At 33.3% G+C, this 23556-nt stretch overlaps 3 protein-coding genes and 1 long non-coding RNA gene across 6 annotated transcripts; all 4 read left to right on the top strand.

The window, feature by feature from the left end:
• The first annotated feature begins 4674 nt into the window (after positions 1-4674).
• Positions 4675-10592, top strand: LOC106440966 (importin-4). Its single transcript, XM_013882747.3, has 20 exons — positions 4675-5063; positions 5141-5273; positions 5634-5770; positions 5844-5889; positions 5965-6177; positions 6262-6768; positions 6838-6972; positions 7040-7255; positions 7323-7412; positions 7501-7745; positions 7835-7923; positions 8395-8435; positions 8541-8571; positions 8659-8781; positions 8889-9106; positions 9193-9288; positions 9386-9498; positions 9621-9756; positions 9842-9946; positions 10031-10592. The coding sequence occupies exons 1-20, from the start codon at positions 4789-4791 to the stop codon at positions 10229-10231; spliced, it is 3150 nt and encodes a 1049-aa protein (XP_013738201.2). The 5' UTR covers positions 4675-4788; the 3' UTR covers positions 10232-10592.
• A 756-nt stretch (positions 10593-11348) lies between these two features.
• Positions 11349-13934, top strand: BNAA03G48690D. Of its 3 annotated transcripts, none has more exons than XM_013882744.3 (5): positions 11349-11436; positions 11523-11597; positions 11844-12048; positions 12136-12240; positions 12906-13934. In XM_013882744.3, the coding sequence occupies exons 3-5, from the start codon at positions 11880-11882 to the stop codon at positions 13619-13621; spliced, it is 990 nt and encodes a 329-aa protein (XP_013738198.1). In that variant the 5' UTR covers positions 11349-11436; positions 11523-11597; positions 11844-11879; the 3' UTR covers positions 13622-13934. The 3 variants fall into 3 exon arrangements, with proteins under 3 accessions (XP_013738198.1, XP_013738197.1, XP_013738199.1); XM_013882745.3 differs by having other exon boundaries at positions 11381-11445; XM_013882743.3 differs by having other exon boundaries at positions 11364-11597.
• Positions 13935-14297: 363 nt separating this feature from the next.
• Positions 14298-16446, top strand: LOC106440964 (uncharacterized sugar kinase slr0537-like). Its single transcript, XM_013882741.3, has 5 exons — positions 14298-14819; positions 14906-15168; positions 15335-15452; positions 15560-15768; positions 15856-16446. The coding sequence occupies exons 1-5, from the start codon at positions 14460-14462 to the stop codon at positions 16283-16285; spliced, it is 1380 nt and encodes a 459-aa protein (XP_013738195.2). The 5' UTR covers positions 14298-14459; the 3' UTR covers positions 16286-16446.
• Positions 16447-18511: 2065 nt separating this feature from the next.
• Positions 18512-19995, top strand: LOC111212267. The gene is made up of 3 exons (XR_002662906.2): positions 18512-19007; positions 19183-19247; positions 19387-19995. It is a non-coding gene; the product is annotated as an uncharacterized LOC111212267 (long non-coding RNA).
• The last annotated feature ends 3561 nt before the right edge of the window (positions 19996-23556 follow it).

The raw sequence follows: 23556 nt of genomic DNA, 5'->3' as shown, positions 1-23556 counted from the left end.
TTTTAATATTAAAACTTTCAATGAATTTTCAAAAACATTTATAAATTATAAACTTATTAAAGATTTCACATTGAAAATTTTGTTATCGATGATTTAAATATTCAGTTATAAAACGATATGAATGATCATAGAACTGTATGATTATAAATTCTTATTTAATAAAGGACTATATAAAATATACTATTCTTAGAAAAATAGGTTGGTTCATCTTAACTTACATTATATTTTTTATTAAACTAACTATCGAATTGATAAATAATCTACCAAATTTTTTTTTTGCACTTTCCTTAATTAGAAGTTACGAAATTACCTAATATGATTAACGTATATATGAAAATTAATTATTATGAATAATAAATATTTGATAACAATTTTGGTATCTTAGTTCTTTTTTTAATTTTATATTATTGAAAGATATTAAAAATTACATTAAATAAATAATAAAAACATTTATATTTTTTCTTATATGTTATATTTTGAATTTTTCAAAACGTCTATATATTATTAGAAATTTGAAGATTCCCACTCTGAAAATTTTGTGATCAATAGATTATTTTTTTTGTTATAATAAGTTACAAATGATCATAAAATATAGCACATATGAATTTTTATTTAATAAATATTCAAACTAAATAATATATATATATATATATATATATATAAATACTAATGATTTAAAGCAACAAGATTGGCTGATCAATTTAGTCGTCCAGCTGAAATCTTTCAAAAGTATGTGAAAGACTAAAGTCAAAACAAATATGGATTTAGAATAGTAATTATATTTTACTAACCGAAATACCGAAAAAAACCGAACCGAACCGAAACTAATCCGATATCCGGATTGAACACCCCTAATCCAAATGAAGCCAAACTATTGTTTCATTCTCCAAAATATAATAAAAATAATAACTTAATCCCGCGCAAGGCGCGGGTCTTATCCTAGTAAATTAGATATTTAGCTGACTATCAATAAAAACATATTGATTGGTGTCATGTAACATTAACTAGATTTTGACCCGCGCTTAGAAAGCGCGAGTTTGTTTGTTTTTCATTTATTAATCGAAAACTGATTTGCAAATTACCATTATTTTTGTTTCGAACCATAACAATTGAGTTTTTAGGGTTTTATCATTTTTTTTTCTCTTCAAAATATGGTATTTTTTTGAAATATGGTAGTTGTTCTATGATAATGTTTGAGTTTTAAGATTTGTTTTCATATCTGACCTAGATTCATGGTTGGACCTATAGACCCGATACATTGTATATAATCCGGTTCGGATTTAATGAAAAATTCGTTAATTAAAAATCTGATATAACCAGGTAAAAATCCAAAAACTCACTATTAACCTGCAATCTGATACCATTGATCTGATTACAAAATATCTAATAGTAATTTTTTTTTAAAATTGATTAAATTACTCATATATTTATTAATATTACATAAATTAGTGATTCCTTAGAATTTGATAAAATTTTATTATGTTATCCAAATAAAAAATGATAATACAAAAAACTTATTGATATGACAATATTAGTTTATTTCGTCTTTAATAACCTATTATAAGTTGGTGTTTTTATTTTAGATTTAAAAATTAATTTTAATATAGTTTTTAAAATTTTCTTGAACACTCGTAATTGCCATATCAATATTATGTATAAAATGACATTATAAATGGAAAAATGATATTCAAATATGTATATGATATATGGTGTAGGATATAGGATTTTGGTTTGTATTGAAAAAATGTATAATATTCAAATGATCTGTTTTGAATATTGATATGTATATTTAAGAAAATGATATTTTCATGTTTGCTAATTTATTTATAGTTCGTAATATATTTATACATATATTATATTTAAAGTTAGTATATCTTTTAAATATATATAGGCCCATTATTTATAGATCTATTTAGATGTACATGTAGGCCCAAAACCAAAAGACTTAAATGCCATTAATGAATTTTATTTATCCTTTGTAAGAATAAGGGTATTTTTGAGAAACTGTAATTTTCATTAAGTGAATGATCCTCTTTTAATAGTATTGATATTTTGAGTTGCGCGGTTTTTAATTTGTCTGCAACAATATAATCAATATATAAAATTTAAAATTCTATATGTTTCAATCAAATACGACTAATATTCTTTTTGAAGAATAGTTAAAAGTGAATTAGTTTATGAGAAAATTAATATACTATTTTAAAATAGCATGATTATTGAAATAGAAATACTAATCAAAAGAAAATAGATTATTGTAATTAAATTAAGTCTTACACCAATATATACTGAAAATCCAAGAACTAATGTGAATTTTTTTTCACTCTTTTTACGTTTTTGAAAAATTAAAACATCAAATATAATCCGTGCAACGAACGGGTCCTTGTCTAGTAAATAATACATCTTAGTAATAGTAGTTCTAACATATTTTAGCTCATTAAAGATATTTCAATTTAATTTATTTAAATTATTTTAAATCATTTGAGAAAATAGTTTGATAAAAAGGAAATATTTCAATTACTTCTAATATATATATATATATATTAAGTTATATAAGATTATATTTAACAGGAAAATTATTTTTAATATTAAAATTATTTGTTTTTGAACTTTCCTTTTTAATAAAATCATTAATGTATAATATATATTTTCGTTTTTGAAATGTATGACTGTTTACTTTAATAATTATTTCTTTTATTATATATTTTTATCTAGAAAGATTGTAAAGAAAAATATAAGCAATTTTTTAAAAAAATAATGGAAAATTGAGGAAATATATGTAAAATATTAAGTTAAAATTCAGAGATATTTTAATGTAATTTTATATAACAAATTGTAAATAAATTTAAAATTTAATAAATTATGACAAAAATAAATATTGCATCTTAATAATAAAAACTTATTTTTAAAAGTAGTTCGGGTACACCTAAGTATCATAATCAATTCTATGGTTAGACATTGGCATACATAAATTTCTGATATATTCTAAGTAACATGAAATTGTATAATTCGATAACTTACCTGCCAACCTGTCTCAAGCGTGTTGTCCTTGTTTTCGTAAGTTCCGGACGTGACCCAGATTTGTGCCAAACTGAAGTCGTCCCCTAGCTCCACGACTGGATTCCAGACGTTTAGCATGGCTTTCGTTCCATAGATGGGTAGATCTTCCACATACCCTATAGCATATTATTTTTCACCATAGTACACTCCGTTATTCATGTTGGGAATTATAAATTGTTTAAACATTAACATACATAGTGCATAGATAGACCAAACCTAATATATGTTAAACTAATCACTATTCTAAAGAAATGAAAGAAACTTGCATGATGTCCTCTGGTAGCTCTGTCTGCGGTGTCAGAAATCAGGGGACTGTATTTTCCCTGTGAAAGTTCAGCTTCAGCTTCAACGCGTCGTACAGGAATGGCCCCATGAGGGCACGCTGTTCCATTGCCGTGCCAGACTTGCCAGCCAAACCCTCATTCTCCTACTTTCATCATGTCGCTAGGGTAATCCTGTAAAGACAACAAAAAAAGGAAGTTAGACATGAAAAGATGTTGATCGTATATGAAACAATATAGAGATTGATGAAAGAACGATAAACAAGACATTTTTTCTTAGCCAGTGGTGGACCCAGAGACAAATTTACGAAGAGTCAAAAAAGTATAAAAGGGTTATAGAGAGGAACCGAACCCAAGATTGTGGGTTCATCAATAACCTTCCCAACCAAATGTGCCACTGTAAACTGTTAATTTATGCTTACAAAATCTGATTTATATTATTTTTGTGGTGTCAAGTGGCACCACTGTACTTAACGTGGGTCCGCTCCTGTTCTTAGCCCAAACCAGTTTGGGGTTATTGAGATGATATATGTTTTAGTTCTAAGAGACAAAAATTATCTGTATCCGAATCGTGTTACCAACTTCAAACACTCATCAGATCATTAAACAGTGTGATTTTGGTGAATTCATTAGTTAAACTAAGGTTTGAAAGTATCAAGAGGGATTTTGGAGTATTCAGCCGTATGATTGAGATACAAAAACTGATAAAAGCCCTTTCATGTGTTGCGGGTAATGGTTTCACAAATGTCAACTCATGAATGTTTAAAACTTGTTTTACATTCAGCATGACAATCAGGCTCATCTCAATATAACTAGGAGCTTAAAGAAGTTCCATGAAAGTTGTTAAGCATGCTGCATTTGAAGGAAACACCATGGGAAGGAGTCTAGTGTAGTTAATTAGACAAATTATGTTTTAGAATTATTATTAGTAAACAAATTTTTGATTTATTTAAATATAAGTAGACAAATTATATAGGTGTGGACTTAAGTAGACAAATTTTGTTTTACACAGTTTCATCTGCTTGGGATCAATTCAACTCTTATGTAAAGAGACCACAATTATAATTAATAAAAATACACATTAGTTGTTTTAAAAAACAAATATGCGTTAAATTTATAAAATAAACAAACAATACATATACACATAGAAAAACTATGTTCAACCAAATATACAACATTATGCGCGAAGCGCGGACATACCACTAGTATAAAATAAAGTTTGCTACGAATAAATAAATAATACGATACCGACCAATAAATGTGAAAATTCATCTGTGGTAAAAAAAACCGTTAGTTATAAAAAAGACGAAGAAATGCAAAAACCCTTAAATAAATAAAAAAGGGAAGAAAAAGGAAAAAGAAAAACCCTATTCGCTCACTCTTACTCTCCGACAACAACTACTCCAGCAGCAGCCTCTGTCTGCTTCGGGGAGATCAATCAATTCAAACCATGGCGCAATCTCTCGAGCTTCTCTTGATCCAATTCCTCATGCCCGACAACGACGCTCGTCGTCAAGCCGAGGATCAGATCAAACGCCTCGCCAAGGATCCTCAAGTCGTCCCCGCCTTAGTTCAACACCTCCGCACCGCTAAAACCCCCAACGTCCGCCAGCTCGCCGCCGTCCTCCTCCGTAAAAGAATCACCGGACATTGGGCCAAGCTTTCTCCGCAGATGAAACAGGAAGTTAAACAGTCTTTAATCGAAAGCATTACCGTAGAGAATAGGTTTTCCTTCTCCTCTCTATGTTTTAAATTGGGATTTTAAATTTTATTTATTTTTAATTGGAAATTTAATTTAACAGTCCACCTGTGAGGCGTGCGAGTGCCAATGTTGTGAGTGTGGTAGCGAAGTACGCTGTTCCAGCTGGAGAGTGGCCTGACTTGTTAACATTTCTCTTCCAGTGTAGTCAGAGTGCTCAAGAAGACCATCGTGAAGTGAGTCTCTTACTTCCCTGTGAGCTGTGAAACTATTTGATAGGATGTTTTCTTCACTTACACCATCTCTAATGGTTTACTAACTCTATAATAGAATTGGGTTATACTCCGAGAGTGATGAACAAAAAATAAATGAATTATTCTATTATAGAGTTGGAATGGTTTAATAGAGTTGGAATGGTTTACTAACTCTATAATAGAATTGGTCATACTTCGAGTGATGAACAAAAAAATAAATGAATTATTCTATTATAGAGTAGAAATTAGGGTTGGAATTGAGTTCTTTTACTATAAAATAGTGAAAAAATAGTGAGATTGGAGATACTCTTAGCTTAATCTGTTTTTTGTTGTTGTTTGTAGGTAGCATTGATCCTTTTCAGCTCTTTGACTGAAACTATTGGGAACACGTTTAGGCCATACTTTGCTGATTTGCAAGCTCTTCTTCTCAAGTGTATGCAAGATGAAAGCAGCAGCCGTGTCAGAATTGCTGCTCTCAAGTAATCTTAATTCTCATCTTTTTCTTCTCGATTACAGTATCTCTATCTTTTACGCACTTCTGTAATTTATTAGGGCAGTGGGCTCTTTTCTTGAGTTCACAAGCGACGGGGATGATGTGGTATATCTAGCGACTTTTATCCTCGTTTTATTTGGTTAATGTTTGTAGCAATGTGCTTATGTCAATTTCTATCAGGTCAAGTTCCGAGATTTCATTCCAAGCATATTGAACGTGGCGAGGAAATGTATTGCATCTGGCGAGGAGGATGTTGCAATACTTGCTTTTGAGATTTTTGATGAGCTGATCGAGTCTCCTGCTCCTCTTCTTGGAGATTCTGTCAAATCGATCGTGCAGTTCTCTCTTGAAGTCTCATGTAATCAAACCCTTGAAAATAGCACCCGTCACCAGGTTAAAACTTAGGAGAATCATTCTCTTTTTACTTTAAATAGGTTTATATGATTCCTTATGCTTTATTCCATTTATTGTCACCAGGCGATCCAAATAGTTTCATGGTTGGCAAAGTACAAATACACTTCCCTTAAAAAACACAAGCTAGTCATACCAATTTTGCAAGTTATGTGCCCTTTACTCGCCGAGTCATCTGATCAAGAAGACGATGATGATGATCTCGCTACTGATCGTGCAGCTGCTGAAGTTATTGACACACTAGCTATGAACCTGCCAAAGCATGTGTTCCCCACTGTTTTCGAGTTCTCTTCCATGTATAGTCAGAGCACGGATCTGAAGTTTCGGGAAGCTTCTGTAACTGCTCTAGGTGTTATATCAGAGGGTTGCTATGATCTTATCAAAGAGAAGCTGGACATTATTCTAAATATAGTCTTGGGAGCTTTAAGAGACCCTGAGAGAATGGTTCGAGGGGCTGCATCTTTTGCGCTAGGCCAGTTCGCCGAGTATCTCCAGCCTGAGATCCTGTCACACTATCAGAGTTTTCTTCCGTGTGTTTTGAATGCGATTGAAGATACATCTGAGGAAGTGAAGGTAAATTTAAAGCATATGATAACATGAAAACGTTAGTTTATTAGTAACATTTGTCATTACTGTCTGCAGGAGAAGTCATACTATGCTTTAGCAGCCTTCTGTGAGAACATGGGAGAGGAGATAGTTGCTTACCTTGATCCTTTAATGGGGAAGCTCATGGCAGCTCTCCAAAACAGTCCTCGTAATCTGCAAGAGACTTGCATGGTACACAAACAATCTTTCCCAGAGTTTTCTGGAATATTGATTTAAGCTGTTTGCTACTTGCTTGCAGTCAGCAATTGGGTCGGTTGCTGCTGCTGCAGAGCAAGCATTCAATCCATACGCTGGGAGGGTTTTAGAGTCGATGAAGTTCTTCATGGTGCTGACTAATGACGAGGATCTTCGTGCCCGTGCACGGTCTACTGAGCTTGTAGGGATCGTCGCAATGTCTGTTGGGAGAAAAGGGATGGAGGCCATTTTGCCGCCTTTCATCGATGCCGCAATATCGGTAATTGCCTTACTGTTTTGTATGTCATTTTGTGGAAGAGAGAGCTCACCATTATAAAAAAATTCAGGGATTTGGATTGGAGTACAGTGAGTTGCGAGAATATACTCATGGATTCTTCAGCAACGTAGCTGAAATATTGGATGACACTTTTGCCCAGGTGTGCATACAGTTCGTTCAAATAGACCTATAACAGCTTTGACTCCATTGATTATAGTTAAGTAAATAAAAAAACGTTGTTTCTGCAGTATCTACCTCGTGTTATGCCGTTAGTATTTGCTTCGTGCAATCTTGATGATGGGTCTGCTGTCAACATTGATGAGTCAGACGATGAAAGTGTCAACGATTTTGGTGGGGTGTCCTCTGATGATGAAGCTCATGATGAGCCCAGGATTCGGAACATAAGTGTAAGAACAGGAGTTTTGGATGAGAAGGCAGCTGCGACTCAAGCTCTTGGCTTGTTTGCACTCCACACTAAATCTTCTTTTGCACCGTATCCTTCATCTTTCCCTTTACGTTTTTTCTTCTTCTTTGAACTTCATACGAGAATTCTTTTTGATGGCTACTTAACTAACTTATCAGCTACCTTGAGGAATCATTGAAGATCATGGACAAACATTCTGGATATTTTCATGAAGATGTACGGCTTCAAGCAGTCACTGGTTTGAAACGTGAGTTTTCTGTTTATTGGTTATCTAATTTCTTGTTCCCTTGATTCTCATTGTTATTATTGGACCGGAACTATGTCGTCTCATCCATAACCCTTTGAACCTCTTCCGTTGGAGAGGACATATTAGATTGAATAGGCATAGCTTAGTAAGTGTTGTTTACTTGACGTATTGCTTCTTTCCGACATATGGTGAAGTCAGCAACATGGCTTAACAGTTGGGTATGTGGTAGATGTACAATTTCCTTCTTGCCGCCAATATGTGATCAATTGTCTAGGCCCTTTACTTTTGTAATATCATGTGCAATATAATGTTCACTCAGATTTGTTAGAAATATGCAGTTCATCGCATCTGCTGTTAGTATTTAAAAGCTAACGTAATCTATGGGTTAGACTTGACATTATGGTAGCATTAGAGACACATTCTACTTTAGAGTATCTAAACTTATCTCTTCTTTATCTGTTGGAATTGCAGATATATTGGCCGCAGCACATGCCATATTCCAGACTCATAATGTAAGGGATTTGATCTCTCCTCTCTCTATCTTTCTCCCACTCTCTCTCCTCTCCTCTGTTCCTCTTTCCTTTTTCTAAATGTTTGATTCTTAACTTCTTATGCAGGATGGAACTGGGAAGGCAAATGAAATTCTTGGTAATCCACATTTCACATTAATTTTGTTTCTTCTCATTAACATCACGAGGTACAAGAAGATATTGAAACAGTTTTTGTCCTCCGCAGATACCGTTATGAATATTTATATCAAAGCCATGGCCGAGGATGACGACAAGGAGGTTGTTGCTCAGGCTTGCTTGAGCATTGCAGATATCATGAAGGATTATGGTTACGTAGCCATTCAAAACTGTGGGTGTCTTTTCTCGTCGGACTCAGTTTCATAACAAATTTTTTTTCGAGATATTCAATTTTCTTTCTACTCTTGTATATACTGTGCTGAACACATTGTTTTGTAGATTTACAACCCCTTGTTGATGCGACATTGCTACTGCTGAGGGAGAAAGCAGCTTGCCAGCAGTTAGAAGATGAGAGTGATGACGATGATGATGATGCTGGACATGATGAGGTCCTCATGGATGCAGTTTCCGACCTCCTCCCCGCCTTTGCAAAGTGTATGGGGTCTCACTTTGAGCCCGTCTTTGCAAGTTTCTTCGAGCCGTTGATGAAATTCGCGGTGGGTATTAATAACTACAGCATTCATTGCCATAACTTGTTTCATTGAAACTGAGGCACTTACTTTTCACTTCTTGTGTTCTGTAGAAAGCTTCACGTCCCCCACAGGATAGGACAATGGTAGTTGCTAGTCTCGCTGAAGTTGCTCAAGACATGGGTGCTCCAATCGCTGCTTATGTTGATGTGATTTTCCTCATCTTATATCTTGCGTTCTCTATGATCCGTTTCTTTGTGTTGGAGCTGTATTAAAACCAACCATTGTGAATATTTGTTTTGTCAGAGGATAATGCCATTGGTGCTCAAAGAATTGGGGTCACGTCATGCAACCAATAGAAGGAATGCAGCTTTCTGTGTCGGAGAGCTATGCAAAAACGGGGGTGAAACTGCTCTTAAGTATCCTTTTCTTGTTACACACTTCAAATATAATCAAAGCTTAAAGACTTTTGTCCATAGGTTTCTATGCTTCTCTATCGCCTGTCACATGCCACATTTGTCTTCCCTTGATTCAATACCAGATATTTTAATGATGTGCTACGTGGAATATACCCGCTTTTTGGGGAGTCAGAAACAGACCTTGGTGTTAGGGATAATGCAGCAGGTGCTACCGCAAGGATGATTGTTGTTCATCCTCAACTAGTCCCGCTAAATCAAGTATGAGCTCGGACTAGGCCAGTTTCTCTATTTGTTTGCTTACTTCATGAAACACGGTACTCATTCCATAAGTTATATAATCCAGGTACTTCCAGTGTTGCTAAAAGGTTTACCTCTAAAGGAAGACCAAGAGGAGTCCATGGCTGTATATAGCTGTATATATTCACTTGTTTTGGCATCGAATCCACAGGTATTTTTTCACTCAACCTTTTCAACTTTTGAGCATAAACATCTTCATTCGGTTTTCATCCTTGTGCTCGTGATACAAAAATAGATCGTCTCACACGTTCCGGACCTGGTTAAGATCTTCGGACAAGTAGTGGAGTCGCCAGTAGAGAAAGCAGAAGTGAAAGCAATTGTAGGGAGAACTTTCTCCCACCTGATATCGGTTTATGGCGATCAGTTGCATCCACTAATAAGTGGTCTACCACCTTCTCAAGCTAACGCTCTTGCTGCGTTTGCTTCTACTGGCTGATCATCTCTCTCTCTCTTGTGATCTATATATACTATCTCTCAAAAGCTGAAAACTGTCTTGAGGTATTTTGTTTGTTTGTTTTTTAAAAATCCATTCTTGCTCATTTGAGCCACAAATCTTTGGTTTTAGATATCTTGATTAGCATTTGGGGAAGAGGGTGTGTTGCTGTATGTTCCTTTCTCTAGAGTTTTGTCCTCATTGTTCATCTTATTTCTCCATTTATTTATAATTTTCTAAGTTTGCAAGTTATATGAGTGGGGATGGGTAAAATGGTTGGCTGTATTTTACCCTATATATGTTTTTGACAATATGTTTCAATTTTCTTGTTGTTTTTAATTGATTCATATATAGAGTTTTCTTACTTCTTTAGCCATGAATTATACCTATGGATATTATTATCTTTCATGCAAATCTTTTAGAAAGAAAAAGAGTAGTGGCCCTCATTAATTCATGAGGCATTGACAGAAAGGAACTAAACTATGCTTGTGTATGTGAATATATTGTTGGTTCAAGATCATGTGCTTCTGTTTGTATTACATATGCTCACTAACTGCTTAGAAAGTGGTCCAAGAAAATTGGAAAGCTCTCTCTTCTGTCTACACTTGTTTAGCTTCTTGATCTCTAAGATATGATTTGATCCTTCTGAGTGAATATTTGGACATGCACACTTTGGTCACCAAACTTTAGTGTCTTATCAATCAACGCTTTTAAGAACGTTGGTTGGAGTTTAGTTTAGCACTTTGTTTGGGTTTCCTACTGAAGGAATCGTTGGGTACTTATTCGCTGAGGGCCGTGGTGTAATTTGATATATATAAAAACTAATTAATCGCAATATCAAATTACACACAAAGATAAAGACGTAATTTGATATTCTGATTAATTTAGTTTATATATGTAGGTGTTAAAATGGTTTGGGACCTCATGGTAAGAGGAGGGATTTGGCATACCAGTTTCAAGTTCGAACGTCTCAAAAATTCCAGGTTTATAAAAAAAATATTTTAACTAAAAATGGAATTAGCAAAGAAAACTAAGCTGGATTACTAGTCAACTACCGTGAGCGTCATCCATGGGACGTGGTGTACGCGTGCGGTAATTTTAGTTTTTATTTTTATTTATTAATAAAAAAATAATATCAATAAGGAGCGAAGTAGTGTGAGGCGCCGTCTCTTCAACCTCTTCCTCCTCCATTTCGCTTCTTTTCTGAGGTTTTTATTGTAAAAGTTTTACACCATATCTTATTTCGCGAAAACCCAGATTCTTCCTGGAATCTTATTTCCTCTGAAAGTGACAGGTGGATTGAAGAAACTGCAACGAGAGAAGAGTCAAAAAGCCTGAGAAAATTTACAGTCCATTTTATCTTAATGAGGTTCGTTCGTATTGCGATTATTCTCCTCTCCTTAGCTCATTCACTCACTATAAACTTATGTGTTGAGCTGTGATTGCGATGTTTTTCGGGGTTTAGTGGGTAGAGCAATTATTGGCAAGTAGTATCTCTATATAAGCCGTTTCGGAGACTTACTCCTACTTTCTTTTATCATACGCATTTGGTGTCTTTAATAATTGTTTACAACATTGACTGTAAATCATGTGTTATCGTAATCGATCTATGCAGGTTGTGCTTGGATGGTAGAGACGGTTTTGAGTTACGATGAGCACACGAAGAAACAACGGCTTTTCCAAAGCTGACAAAGTTTGTGGGCCGAATTGGATCTTAATCGCAGGAGGTGCCTTGTTGAGCACTTTCTCCATCCGCTTTGCCTGGAGACTTAGGCACTCGTCTCACCCTCTATCCAATTCCTCCTCTCTTGGATTTCAAGGTTACTTTGCTTTCCTTTTACATGTCTTTGTAATTTCGGCTCCAGCCTTTTCAACCCCTGGATGAATATGTTTGTTTGTTTGTTTAGCCAATGGAACATCTGAGAGGGAAAAATCTTTAGGTTGTTGTTTGCACTCCAGCAAATCTTCCTGTGCACATAATGATGAGTATTGTTGCTTCCACTCCAATTCAGGTCTCACTTTGTAACTTTCTTTTTTTTTATTTTCTTTACAGATAGATTTTGTATAAGCCACTAAAAAACCATTATATGCTAGTTTTAGTGGCTTTGCAGCATCTCTTACTGGGTTTGCTTTCACCAACATGTGAAGTGAATCCGATATGTGAGTGAGATATAGTAAAATCTTCTTGGAAGAATATGTAGGTGTTGCCTTGCCTACAGTCTTCTAGCTTCTATTATATTGCCTAGTCATGTCTTTAAATGCTTATTAGAGAACATGTACTTGTTGTTGATGGTCATGTATGAAGTTGAAAACTAGGGACTCCAATTTGAAGTTGCTGACTGCTTAAGTCAGTTTACAAATTTTTTTCATCTTTTAAGTACTGATTTAACTTTAGTAATGGCTGGTTCTATGTGGCATATCATCATTAATGTGCATCAGTGAAGGCTGCCACTAGGGAAGCAGATTTTCTCCAGTGAAGGTTGGTTGTGCCTAGTTGCTGAATAATATCAATAGTTACAAGAGTTCTGCTTGAAGGATAGTTTTAAGATTTGTCCTAATATATCAACAACTGACTTCTGCTTTCAGTCTGGAAAATCTCTTAATCCCCTTCCTCTGTCCATGTAATCGAGAGGAGCAGTTAAATCTTATCAGACTTGCTGTTCTTTTCTCTTTATAGGAACTGAGCATTTGGAGGGAAAAGAGGAGCCAAACGAGCAAATGGTATCTGCATCTGACACTTCACTGCCTCTTGTGACGCTTCCTGCTCCATTATACAGCAAGGAGGATGGGGTCATGTGGACTTCTTCTCCTGATCGCCTGGAACTTCCCCCAAAACCATACAATCACCATTCCACCTGCTCGGATTCTCCTTGCGTGTCTGAAACCAGCTCAGACATCTTCAGCAAACGAGAAGTAATTCAGAAACTGAGGCAACAGCTGAAGAGGCGCGACGACATGATACTTGAAATGCAGGAACAGATTCTAGAGCTGCAGAACTCGTACAACGCACAGAGGGCACACTCTAGCCATCTCCAGGCACAGGTAGACTCGATGAATAGAGATCTGTTCGAATCAGAAAGAGAAGTTGAGAGACTGAGAAAAGCAATCGCTGATCACAGCGTCGGATGCACAGGTAGCAATGGAAAGACATCTCCTGTTGCACCTTGGAGTAATGGTTTTATGGAGAGCGAGAACAATTACGAGTCAGTGGAAAAGGGATCAAGGGATGGAGAGAGAATAGAGATGCTGAGAAAGGAAGTGGAGGAGCTGAAAGAAGTGATAGATGGGAAGGAGTATCTACTTAGGAACTATAAAGAGCAGAAGATTGAGCTATCACAGAAGGTGAAAGAGTTGCAGCAGAGATTGGACTCCCAGTTCCCAAACATATTGTAGGTTTAAGAGCTAGAGCATTGTGCATTCTTGCTAGTTGCTTCTCTTCTTTTGGTTTTGGTATTTTCAGCTTCTTTGAGAGAAAATAAACGATGTAGTAAGCTCATCTTTGGAGTCTCACTCTAGAGAGAATAAATTTCAGGTTCTTCTCTCTCTGGCTTTAGCTTTGGTTTTCGAATGTTTTGATTTTGTTTGTGGTTGTGTCTTGTCTCTGTTTTGAATGTAGAGGAAAGTAGTCGTTGAAGATTTTGTTTGTGGTTGTGTCTTGTCTCTGTCTCTGTTCCTATAAAGAGAAATGGATTAACAGTTGGAAGGATTAGTATATTGTCAAATGCTAACAACAGGTTAGACAAACAAATGTTTAAGGGTTTAAAGACTTGGAACTTTTTAACCCCGTAAACCCTTGGAATACGTTTTCAAGGTTTAGCAAAGTGTATAGTTTTGTAAGCATCTAATACAAGAGAGAGATGTTAAAAACAGAGGTGGCAAAAATAAAAATTTATATAAATAGACATCATTTTTGTAGTGGAATAAAAATAAATACAAGAAATTGTCGTCGGCATGCTCATATTCAAAATTTAGTTTGAAAAGTCAAATCAAACCTTATAATAATAGTGTGTGTTAATACTAATCGTCTAATCCTTAAAATAAGATGATTATTATTATATAATAATAAATAAATAAAAGGAGTCATTTTATCCTCTTCGTAGCCGTCTCTGAAACCATTAGTTCTGTTCTGGTGTTCCTTCTTTCTTCCTCTCGGAGTTTTGGATGGAGATGTGAGCTTCTTCTTCTTCTTCATCCCAAAACAACGAAAGAGAAAACCTTTATATACATTCACATGGCCGCCCTTTCTCTCATCTCTCCAATTCCTTCGTCTGCCTCTCTTCCTCCTATTTACTCCCTATATCACTTCAAAGGAACCCTTCAAAGCAACAAAACCTCCTCAACCTCCATTTCCGGCGGTTTCAGAAGCTCGTGGAACCTGAGGATTGATTCCAAGGCGGAGAAGATGCAACTTGGCCTCATGGTTTCTAGAAACGGTGGAGGAGGAGAATTAGATGATATGGATGAAGGCCAAATCGAGAACATCGGTGACCAAGACGAAGATGACGAGGAATGGACACAAGCCCATGCTTCTTCTTCTTCTTCTTCTTCTTCCCCTGAGAGATGGGATGTTCTGGGTCTCGGCCAAGCCATGGTAATGGTTGAAAAGTGTTGATCTTGATTCTAAAAATGATTACTTTCTTACGCCCATTGGCTTTCTATACCTTGATTGTTTTGTAGGTAGATTTCTCTGGAGTTGTGGATGATGCGTTTCTAGAAAAGCTAGACTTGGAAAAAGGAACGAGGAAGCTGATCAATCACGAGGAGAGGGGTAGAGTCTTGCAAGCAATGGATGGTTGCAGCTACAAGGCTGCAGCTGGAGGTTCCTTGTCCAACACTCTTGTTGCTTTGGCGAGATTGGGCTGTCCTTCCATCACCGACCGCCCGTTGAATGTCGCTATGGCTGGTAGTATTGCTGGTGACCCTCTCGGTAGCTTTTACAGGTACACACACAACTCTCTCTCTTTCTAGTCTCACTGTTGGCTCTTCATTTACTTATTGGAGGTTAAGGTTAAGTTATGTTAGAGCAGGTTTTTGTTTTTATGATTCATCTTTTTTACATGGTTGGTTTGATTTACTCACAAGGGCAGTTCATATTATGTTCTGTAGGACTAAATTACGGCGAGCAAATGTAAATTTTCTTTCTGCTCCAATCATGGATGGAACAACAGGGACAGTGATAGTTCTTACAACTCCTGATGCGCAACGTACCATGCTTGCTTATCAGGTAGGGGCATTATATGTTCAGAGTATCCCAATAATAATACATGAAAGATCTTTAACTTTTTTTTTTTACTAAATAACAACCCAATTTTTGTATGTGCAATTTTTCAGGGAACATCTTCTGTGGTTAATTATGATTCTTGTTTGGCTAGTTTGATATCCAAGACAAATGTCTTTGTTGTAGAAGGCTACTTGTTTGAGCTTCCTGATACTATAAGAACCATAACAAAAGCCTGTGAAGAAGCACACAGAAACGGAGCGCTTGTTGCTGTTACAGCATCAGATGTGTCTTGCATTGAGAGGCACTATGATGACTTCTGGTGAGTTCTTTTACTCCTCCTTGATTTGTTGTTGTGGCTCGGCTCCAAAGTTATCTTACGCTTCTGATTGTTTTTCTTGTTATTCAGGGACATTGTGGGCAACTATGCAGACATTATATTTGCAAACAGCGACGAAGCAAGAGCGTTTTGTCACTTTTCAGCAGAGGAAAGCCCTATATCAGCTACAAGGTACTTGAGCCACTTTGTCCCATTTGTTTCAGTAACCGATGGAATCAACGGGTCATACATTGGAGCCAAGGGAGAGGCCATATACATTCCTCCATCGCCTTGCGTGCCGGTCGACACGTGTGGTGCTGGAGACGCATACGCTTCAGGGATCTTATACGGTATCTTGAGAGGTGTCACCGACTTGAAAGGAATGGGAGAGTTGGCTGCTACGATTGCAGCCACTGTGGTTGGTCAACAAGGAACCAGGCTTAGGGTTCAGGACGCGGTAGAGCTGGCTCGGTCACATGACTTCCGCCTCAACAGTGTTGGAACTGATGTTGGGTCTTGATCAAATCTCTCGTCTGTGATATTTTTTAGCTTTGATCGATTCTTTGTTTCTATGTAGTAATGCTTTTGCAATTAACTTGTAATATCTTTTTCATGTAGTGGAAAACATTGGATTATTTGTTGTATGTAACATTTTAGTATATAGCCTCTTGTCACTCTGTAGACACAAGTGTTATGCAAGAGAGTATGAAACTTCTATGATGGGTCATGGATAACATATCCTTGGGTAGACTTATTAAGAGGCATGGTATAATACATGTATATAAATAAATCAGATTTCTAAATGAGACCTAAACGGATACATATATATATATATATATACTATTATTTGAGAAGTGAATTTGTTTACTTGTCATATTCTCCATAATTTTAGTCAATTTGATTATTTATCATCTTTTCATGATTTTAGGATACGTCATTAGTTTATTTAATATTATTTTTTTATTTTTTATTTGATATATATATATATATATTTATCATGATATCTAAGATAATTAATAACCATTAAAATATTCTATTGATATATATATATATACTATTATTTTTAAAAAAATGTTCTTAATATATAATTATCATGATATTTATCACATTTATTTAATAAATTGATAACAACCATATCTACCGATAATATCTTCATTACTTTTATCTTATATTTAGTTTATAATTTTATTGACTAAAATCATAATCAGTTTCTCTGATTTTATTTGAAATATTTATCAAATACATATTATTATAAAATATCTATATGAGTATACTAATTTATCTAAATAAATCGTTTTTTTTTTGTTTATTCGATTTGATCGCTTAATATACAGAATCATATCCATATACTGTGGGGTTTTTTTAAAATAACAGTCATTTGTTTTATTCGGTACTACCAAATCCAGATTATTTTTTTAGTTTTGGTTTGGTTCGGTTTTAAATGGTTCAGTTTTAGTGGATTGAACATCCAAGACTATTGTTATTTTGTTATTGTTTTCTATTTGTGATTTTTATAATCCTTTCACTGCCACATGATGTTTTTTCAGTCCAAATATAATGTGTGTTTAATTTTAAATTGAAATTTTCTAATTTAATTTTACTATTAGAAAAGATTTTGATTCAAAATATACATCACATAAATAAAAATAAAACTATGAAACAAAAGATTATAATTTAATACATTGATTACTAATATGAATATTGAAGTTTTAATAATTTATAATAATTTGGAATTTGTATCTAATTTAATTATTATATATATTTTAAAAGAAACGTTAGAATTAAAAAAATGTTAGGTATATAGATATATTAATCCGCACATGGTGCGGAACATCAACTAGTAAAAGATTAATATAGATGTTAGTTTTAGAAAACTGAACATAAAAAGTTTCAAACTAAAGTTTGTATAAATTTAATTTAACATATATACGTAGTTTTGAATTAAAATAAAATAAAAACATGTTTAAAAATATAAAGATGATTAGTTTTAAATTTTAAAATATTTTACAAACAGTTAAACTAATAACTATAATCACATAAATACATAAAACAAATAGCAATTAATGTAAATAAAAAAAAATATATATAATAATATGTATATATTTTGAATAGTAATGTTTAAAATCCGTCTAGACGGTATAGACAATATAATGTAAACGATATTATGCATCCCAACTATATAAATCGTCTTAAAACACTACAAAACGTGAAAAATGTGGTAGATGCTTACGTATATGCAAATTTTAGAACACTGAAATAAATCATATATTTACTATTCCAAAAGGTTTACACGTTACAACAAATCATCTGTGATGGTTAATATATATTTTGTTAGAAAATATAAAGTCATTTATATTGATTCATTTCTAATGGTTTATAAAAGATATATAATAGTTTATAATTATATAAATATTCGGTAATCATTTTTAAGGTGTCAAATCATCAATAATGATTATTATCTATACTATACTAAAAGCACAATATACTCAATGGTCATGCTGCCACGTCCTTAAAAAAATTCAGCCAATCAAAAGCATTTAATTAGACATGTCACCGTGTGTTTGTGTTTTGCGTTTTGGTTCCGTGTGTATTGTTGACTTATGACAGGTTGTGATTTGCTTGAATTTTGATTTATGGAATAGGCTGGGCTGGTTTACTAACTTTTATGTTTGTTTATGTAGAAAACCAGTGGTCCAATAATAAATATTTACAACCAAAGCTTCTCTTCGTTATCTTCCTCTTCCATGTAGAGTAGGTTTCAGTCGGTTCAATCTCCTCTGAGAAATCAAAGTGATCCTTTCGGTTTCCATGGAGCAGTGAATCTTCTTCTACCTCTACATCTCTCCATCTTAACTCTTTGGATCATTAATGCTTCAGAATCCTAACAATTCAGTTATTCCTTCCTATATAACCTCATCGTAAAAACTGAAACTTTACATCTCAAATCCAGTAATCACCATTACAGATTTAGAGAAATCTTCCAACCATTTCTGTCAAGTGACAGTCTCACCAGAAGACGCCAATTAATTAATTAATTTGTTTGGTCTTCTTCATCCTAGAAAGACAAAGTCCTTCGTGGATTAGATCGGGACGGCTATTGCAGCTTCGATTGGCGGAAGAGCTATCTGACTCTGATCCAAAAAATTCCGGAGGCGGATCATCAGAATCATCACTGCCTGTTACCCTTCCTCTTGATTCATACGCAAGCCCACATGAAAACCCTAGGCAAACCCATTATCCAGGTTCCTCCTTGGCCTCTCTTTTTTCATCACCTCTGTCTCTACTATATAAATATAAATCTTAATATCACGCTTTCATTCATTGTGTTTCGTCTAAGTGTTTGGAACTCAACGTATCAAAATACTCACTTTAAGAGTTACAAAAAAATATTTACTTTTTAAATTTATTTTTGAACAGAGAACTTGGGAGAGGATGGTGTCAACTTTTACGCTTTGGGCTGTGAGTCACAGACTGTGACGTTGGTAATATTTCTCAGCTCTCTACTCTTTCTGGTTCTGAACACAAGAAAGTTATCTAATTTATGGATCAAAGGTGTCCTTTTTTGTTATCTTGTGATTGTAAAGACTACAAGATGATCATTTCTTTTTTACTTATTGGTAGTGGGCCAGATAAAAAGAGCAAATGGATGACGTGTTAGAGCTAGACCAGTGTCGAAGATCCGAAAAAAAGTTTCCATGGCCACCGCTTCTGTCGTATATGACTCAGTGAACCTCTCCACTTATCTGTTACACTTGGTAAACCTTCCACCCTATTGATTCATCTGCTTGAAGATGTTTCATCATCGTTGCTCACTGAAAGCAGCAGCAACAAGTACCTTGATTTAATAAAGTGACACAGCGGTTTGTGGAGGAGGCACTACAAGAGCACAGAGGAGAGAAGAGGATATTTCCAAACGCAAGAAAGTGATTCTGAAAAAAAAAAGAGCAAGTATGTTCTTCAGTTGTCTACGAGATGATTTTTGCTTTTAGCTGCAAGCAGATAATGAAAGTATGATTCTGTACTCAGAAGTCAAAAGGCTGGACTTATCCACTCTTCTTACAATTTATTTTGCATCTGAATAAGATTTGTTGTTTTAGCTACATCTTACATCTCTGAATAACTCTTCTAAAACTGTACGATATTTTTGTTTTAAAAGCCTTTCCAACCTTCTTGGTTGTGAAATGTTTTAGATCATTTGGAGGAGTAATAAAGTTTATATGTTATCACAAATCACATATATAGATTGAATAAAAGCAACACATGCAGAGATAAACATTGACATGCCAACGTATGCACCACAAAAACAACTATTAAGTTATCATCATATCAAAATCTAGGTGGCATTAAGCACAGCCTAACACAAATTTTTTTTTAAATACAGTATGTTAGTTTTATCGGCTAAAAAAAACTATAAACAAAAAACGAGCTTGCGCATTAAGATAGTTATCGTAATTAAATCCGAACACCCCTGTGAGTGAGAGTTTCAAAGTTATCAAACTGTCAACCCCACAAAATTTAAATCATTTACAATTTCCTAAATTAATATGCTTTCCCTATTTTAGACTTTGCAATGTTTTCCATATTTCCATGTTTTGTTTTTTTTTTCAGCCATTTGCAGAATCATAATTCTCACGGGGAGAACAGTTTCTAAGATTTAATATTTAAACTAGGATATTAACTACTTCGTGCGCAGAGTGAATTAATTTGATAAATATTAAAAATATAGTATTAAAAACTTATTTTTAACATTTGATTAACTTTTTTACACATATATAATTATATTTTTTGTTGTTATAATATAAGTTCTGCCGGATGGACCGAATCCATAATTATTATAAATTGTGGACTTAAACAATAAGTATTATATCATGAACCGATCAGTTTGGGCCTAAAAACTTATGACACAATAACCTTATACTTTTTTCCATCAAACATATTCTTCTTCTTATCAAATTTAATCTCAAAACTGAATTAGGTTAATAGATGCAATAGACACTTGCGCTTCAATTTATGTAAGGAGCCTTTGGTACACTGAGCGATTGCTAATAAGAGTTGTCATTAAACAACACATACACCATTTTCTTATTATACACGGTTAAACAATACGAAAATTCTATAAGTTGTCCACTAGCTTTGGCATCGTATCCCAATTATTCAGTGCATGCCATATTTTCTAAAGAATTTAAAATACAAGTTTATTATGATTTAAAAGGCTATTTCTAAATAAAATACGAAAAATATAAGTATAACAACTTTAAAAATAAATCATCCCAAATTAAGCACAAAATGATTGTTCCAAAATATACAGTAAACTGAAAATCTCTAACTTTCGAACCGCAAGAACAAAACGCCGTAACAAAAATGTTGTAATTATGTAAAATTGTAAATATATAGATCAGCAATGACCCGTGTTAATACTTTTTATTCTTCATAGGATATGTCATAAGCAAATCATATGGAATTATGCTTACATTGACTTGAAGTATTGTATCTCTAGAATTTTGGGATCAAATAAAATTTAAGGACATTCTATATGTTTGAAGCAATCTATATAAGAAATAGATGTCCACATATCATAACACTCCCATTTGAATCGATTAGGACCATCTCAGTAGTAAGACCACCTGCAAAAGAATATTGTTTCTAAAGTTGTATGATCTTCGCCTTGATCTTCCACATGGATTGAATGGTTCCAAGTCACACGCAAAGCTAAAAGTGGCCGTTGGAAGTCAAGGAGCAATATATTTTTCTAGGTTATTCAATTTTCGGTAGTTGTAATCACAACGAACTTCGCATATGCTTCTTAATTTCTTATATAGGGATTTAATGAATATATTATATATTTTATGAAAAAGATATTATGAGTGTCTAGCAAGTTTTCGAGAAAGATATTGCAAGTTTCTGTATTACAGAATAGTATTTAAAACACATTAACTTTGTGTTTTAATGCGACGGTTGCTATGATATTTAGTAATGGAAATATGCGACCAACGTTATATTTTAAAACTATGGTTTATATAAGGTGCTCTAAAAAATTTTTAAATAGGATTTAGTAGGCATACACAACTGCCACATAAGATGAGGTTTTTTTTTAATTAATACAAACTTAAGATTCTCAATTAATATATAGGAGAAGTCAGGATTAACGTAAAGTTTCGTATTCAGGTTAACAAAATGCACAACTGCATGTTTACATAGTAAATCCTACCTCACGTCACCATACAAAATTCACGAATACCTTGCATTAACAGCCGCTCTTATACGTTCATTATAATAAAATTGATCACGTATAATTCTATGTTTCTACTTTATCCAATAAAACCACACATTATATGGTTTTTCCTTCATCATCAACAATATATGAAACTTTTATTCTCTATTCTAGACCACTACGACTATACCAAACAAAACATTAGAGCCCACCTCTTATACCGTTTTTAAACTACAATAACGCATGCATTTTTTAATATTGGAAATAGCAACTCTCTGCAATTAAAGAATAAGGCAATAAAAAACAATGCAAAGTAAAACAAAAAATATATACACACAGAGCAAGACTTAGTAATATACGTTCATAATAAAAAAAATTAAAAGTGTGTTCCAAAAAAAAATACACAGAAAGCAAGAGTTAGTAAAATTCATTTAAAATATAATTTCCATAATTTATAGTATTCAGTTATGCTAAAAGGTATTTAATTAGTTAATTGTGTTACTATTTTTTGTTAGTTATAATAGAAACATATTTGACAATAATATTATTTTCATGCTGTAATGATGAAAATTGTAAAACTAAACCATACATAAAAACCGATGGTTTACATATAAAATAATAAAAATATTCACAGAAAAATTATTTTAAATTTCAAAAATTAGTTAAATAAAATTAAAATGTGAAAATTTTCATATAAATAAAAAATTATAAATATAACAAAACTAAATATATTATCCGCGCGTAGCGCGGAAAAAAAATCTAGTATCATTAATAAGAGTTTACAAATAAATATATAAAGATCTATGAAAAATATTATAAAGATTTATAAAACCATTTATAAGGAAGAATTTCTCATCATTTATAGGAATTTATAAAATGTTTATGAATGTTAACTGGTTTGTAAATTATTTAAAATTATTAAAATGATTTAATAATCTTATAAAATATTTTTATAAATATTTTCTAAATTTAAAAACCATCGATAAGGTTAACAGGTTTATAAATTATTTAAAATTTAAAAATGATAAGAATTTTATAAAATATTTTTCTAAATACTTAATGATGGTTTTTAATTTTAAATTAATATATAGGATTATTTTATAAAATTCTTAAATCATTTTTTAAGTTTATAGATTATTCTTCATAGATAACAAATTATTTTCTTGAGTCATAAAACCACTTATTAGGATTTATGAATCTATTTATATGAACTTTTAATTTTCTCAGATATAATTCATAAAATATAAAATTTATAAATATTTTATTAATTATTTATAATTGTATAGCTTTCTTTCTAAGAGGTTATTAAAATGTTATCAAATCATAATCAATCGCAAAATATTATTCTCTTCACAGCTTCATCATTTTCAAAACGTTTTTCAAAGCAAAATAACCACAAAAATTACACCAGTCGTAAAACAATCAAAAGAATATTATGGATAAAAGTATATTCCTAAATTTATGAAACTTTTATATTCTTACGTTTTTATAAAATTAATAGAATTCACATATATATAGTTATGTTTCTTCTTAATAACTTTTGTGTTTTGTAATTTAGTTGCAAATGTGGATCTATTTAA

The sequence above is a fragment of the Brassica napus genome, chromosome A3, assembly GCF_020379485.1.
Source record: "Brassica napus cultivar Da-Ae chromosome A3, Da-Ae, whole genome shotgun sequence".
Taxonomy (NCBI): Eukaryota; Viridiplantae; Streptophyta; class Magnoliopsida; order Brassicales; family Brassicaceae; genus Brassica; species Brassica napus.
This window is presented reverse-complemented; position numbering and strand designations above follow the sequence as displayed.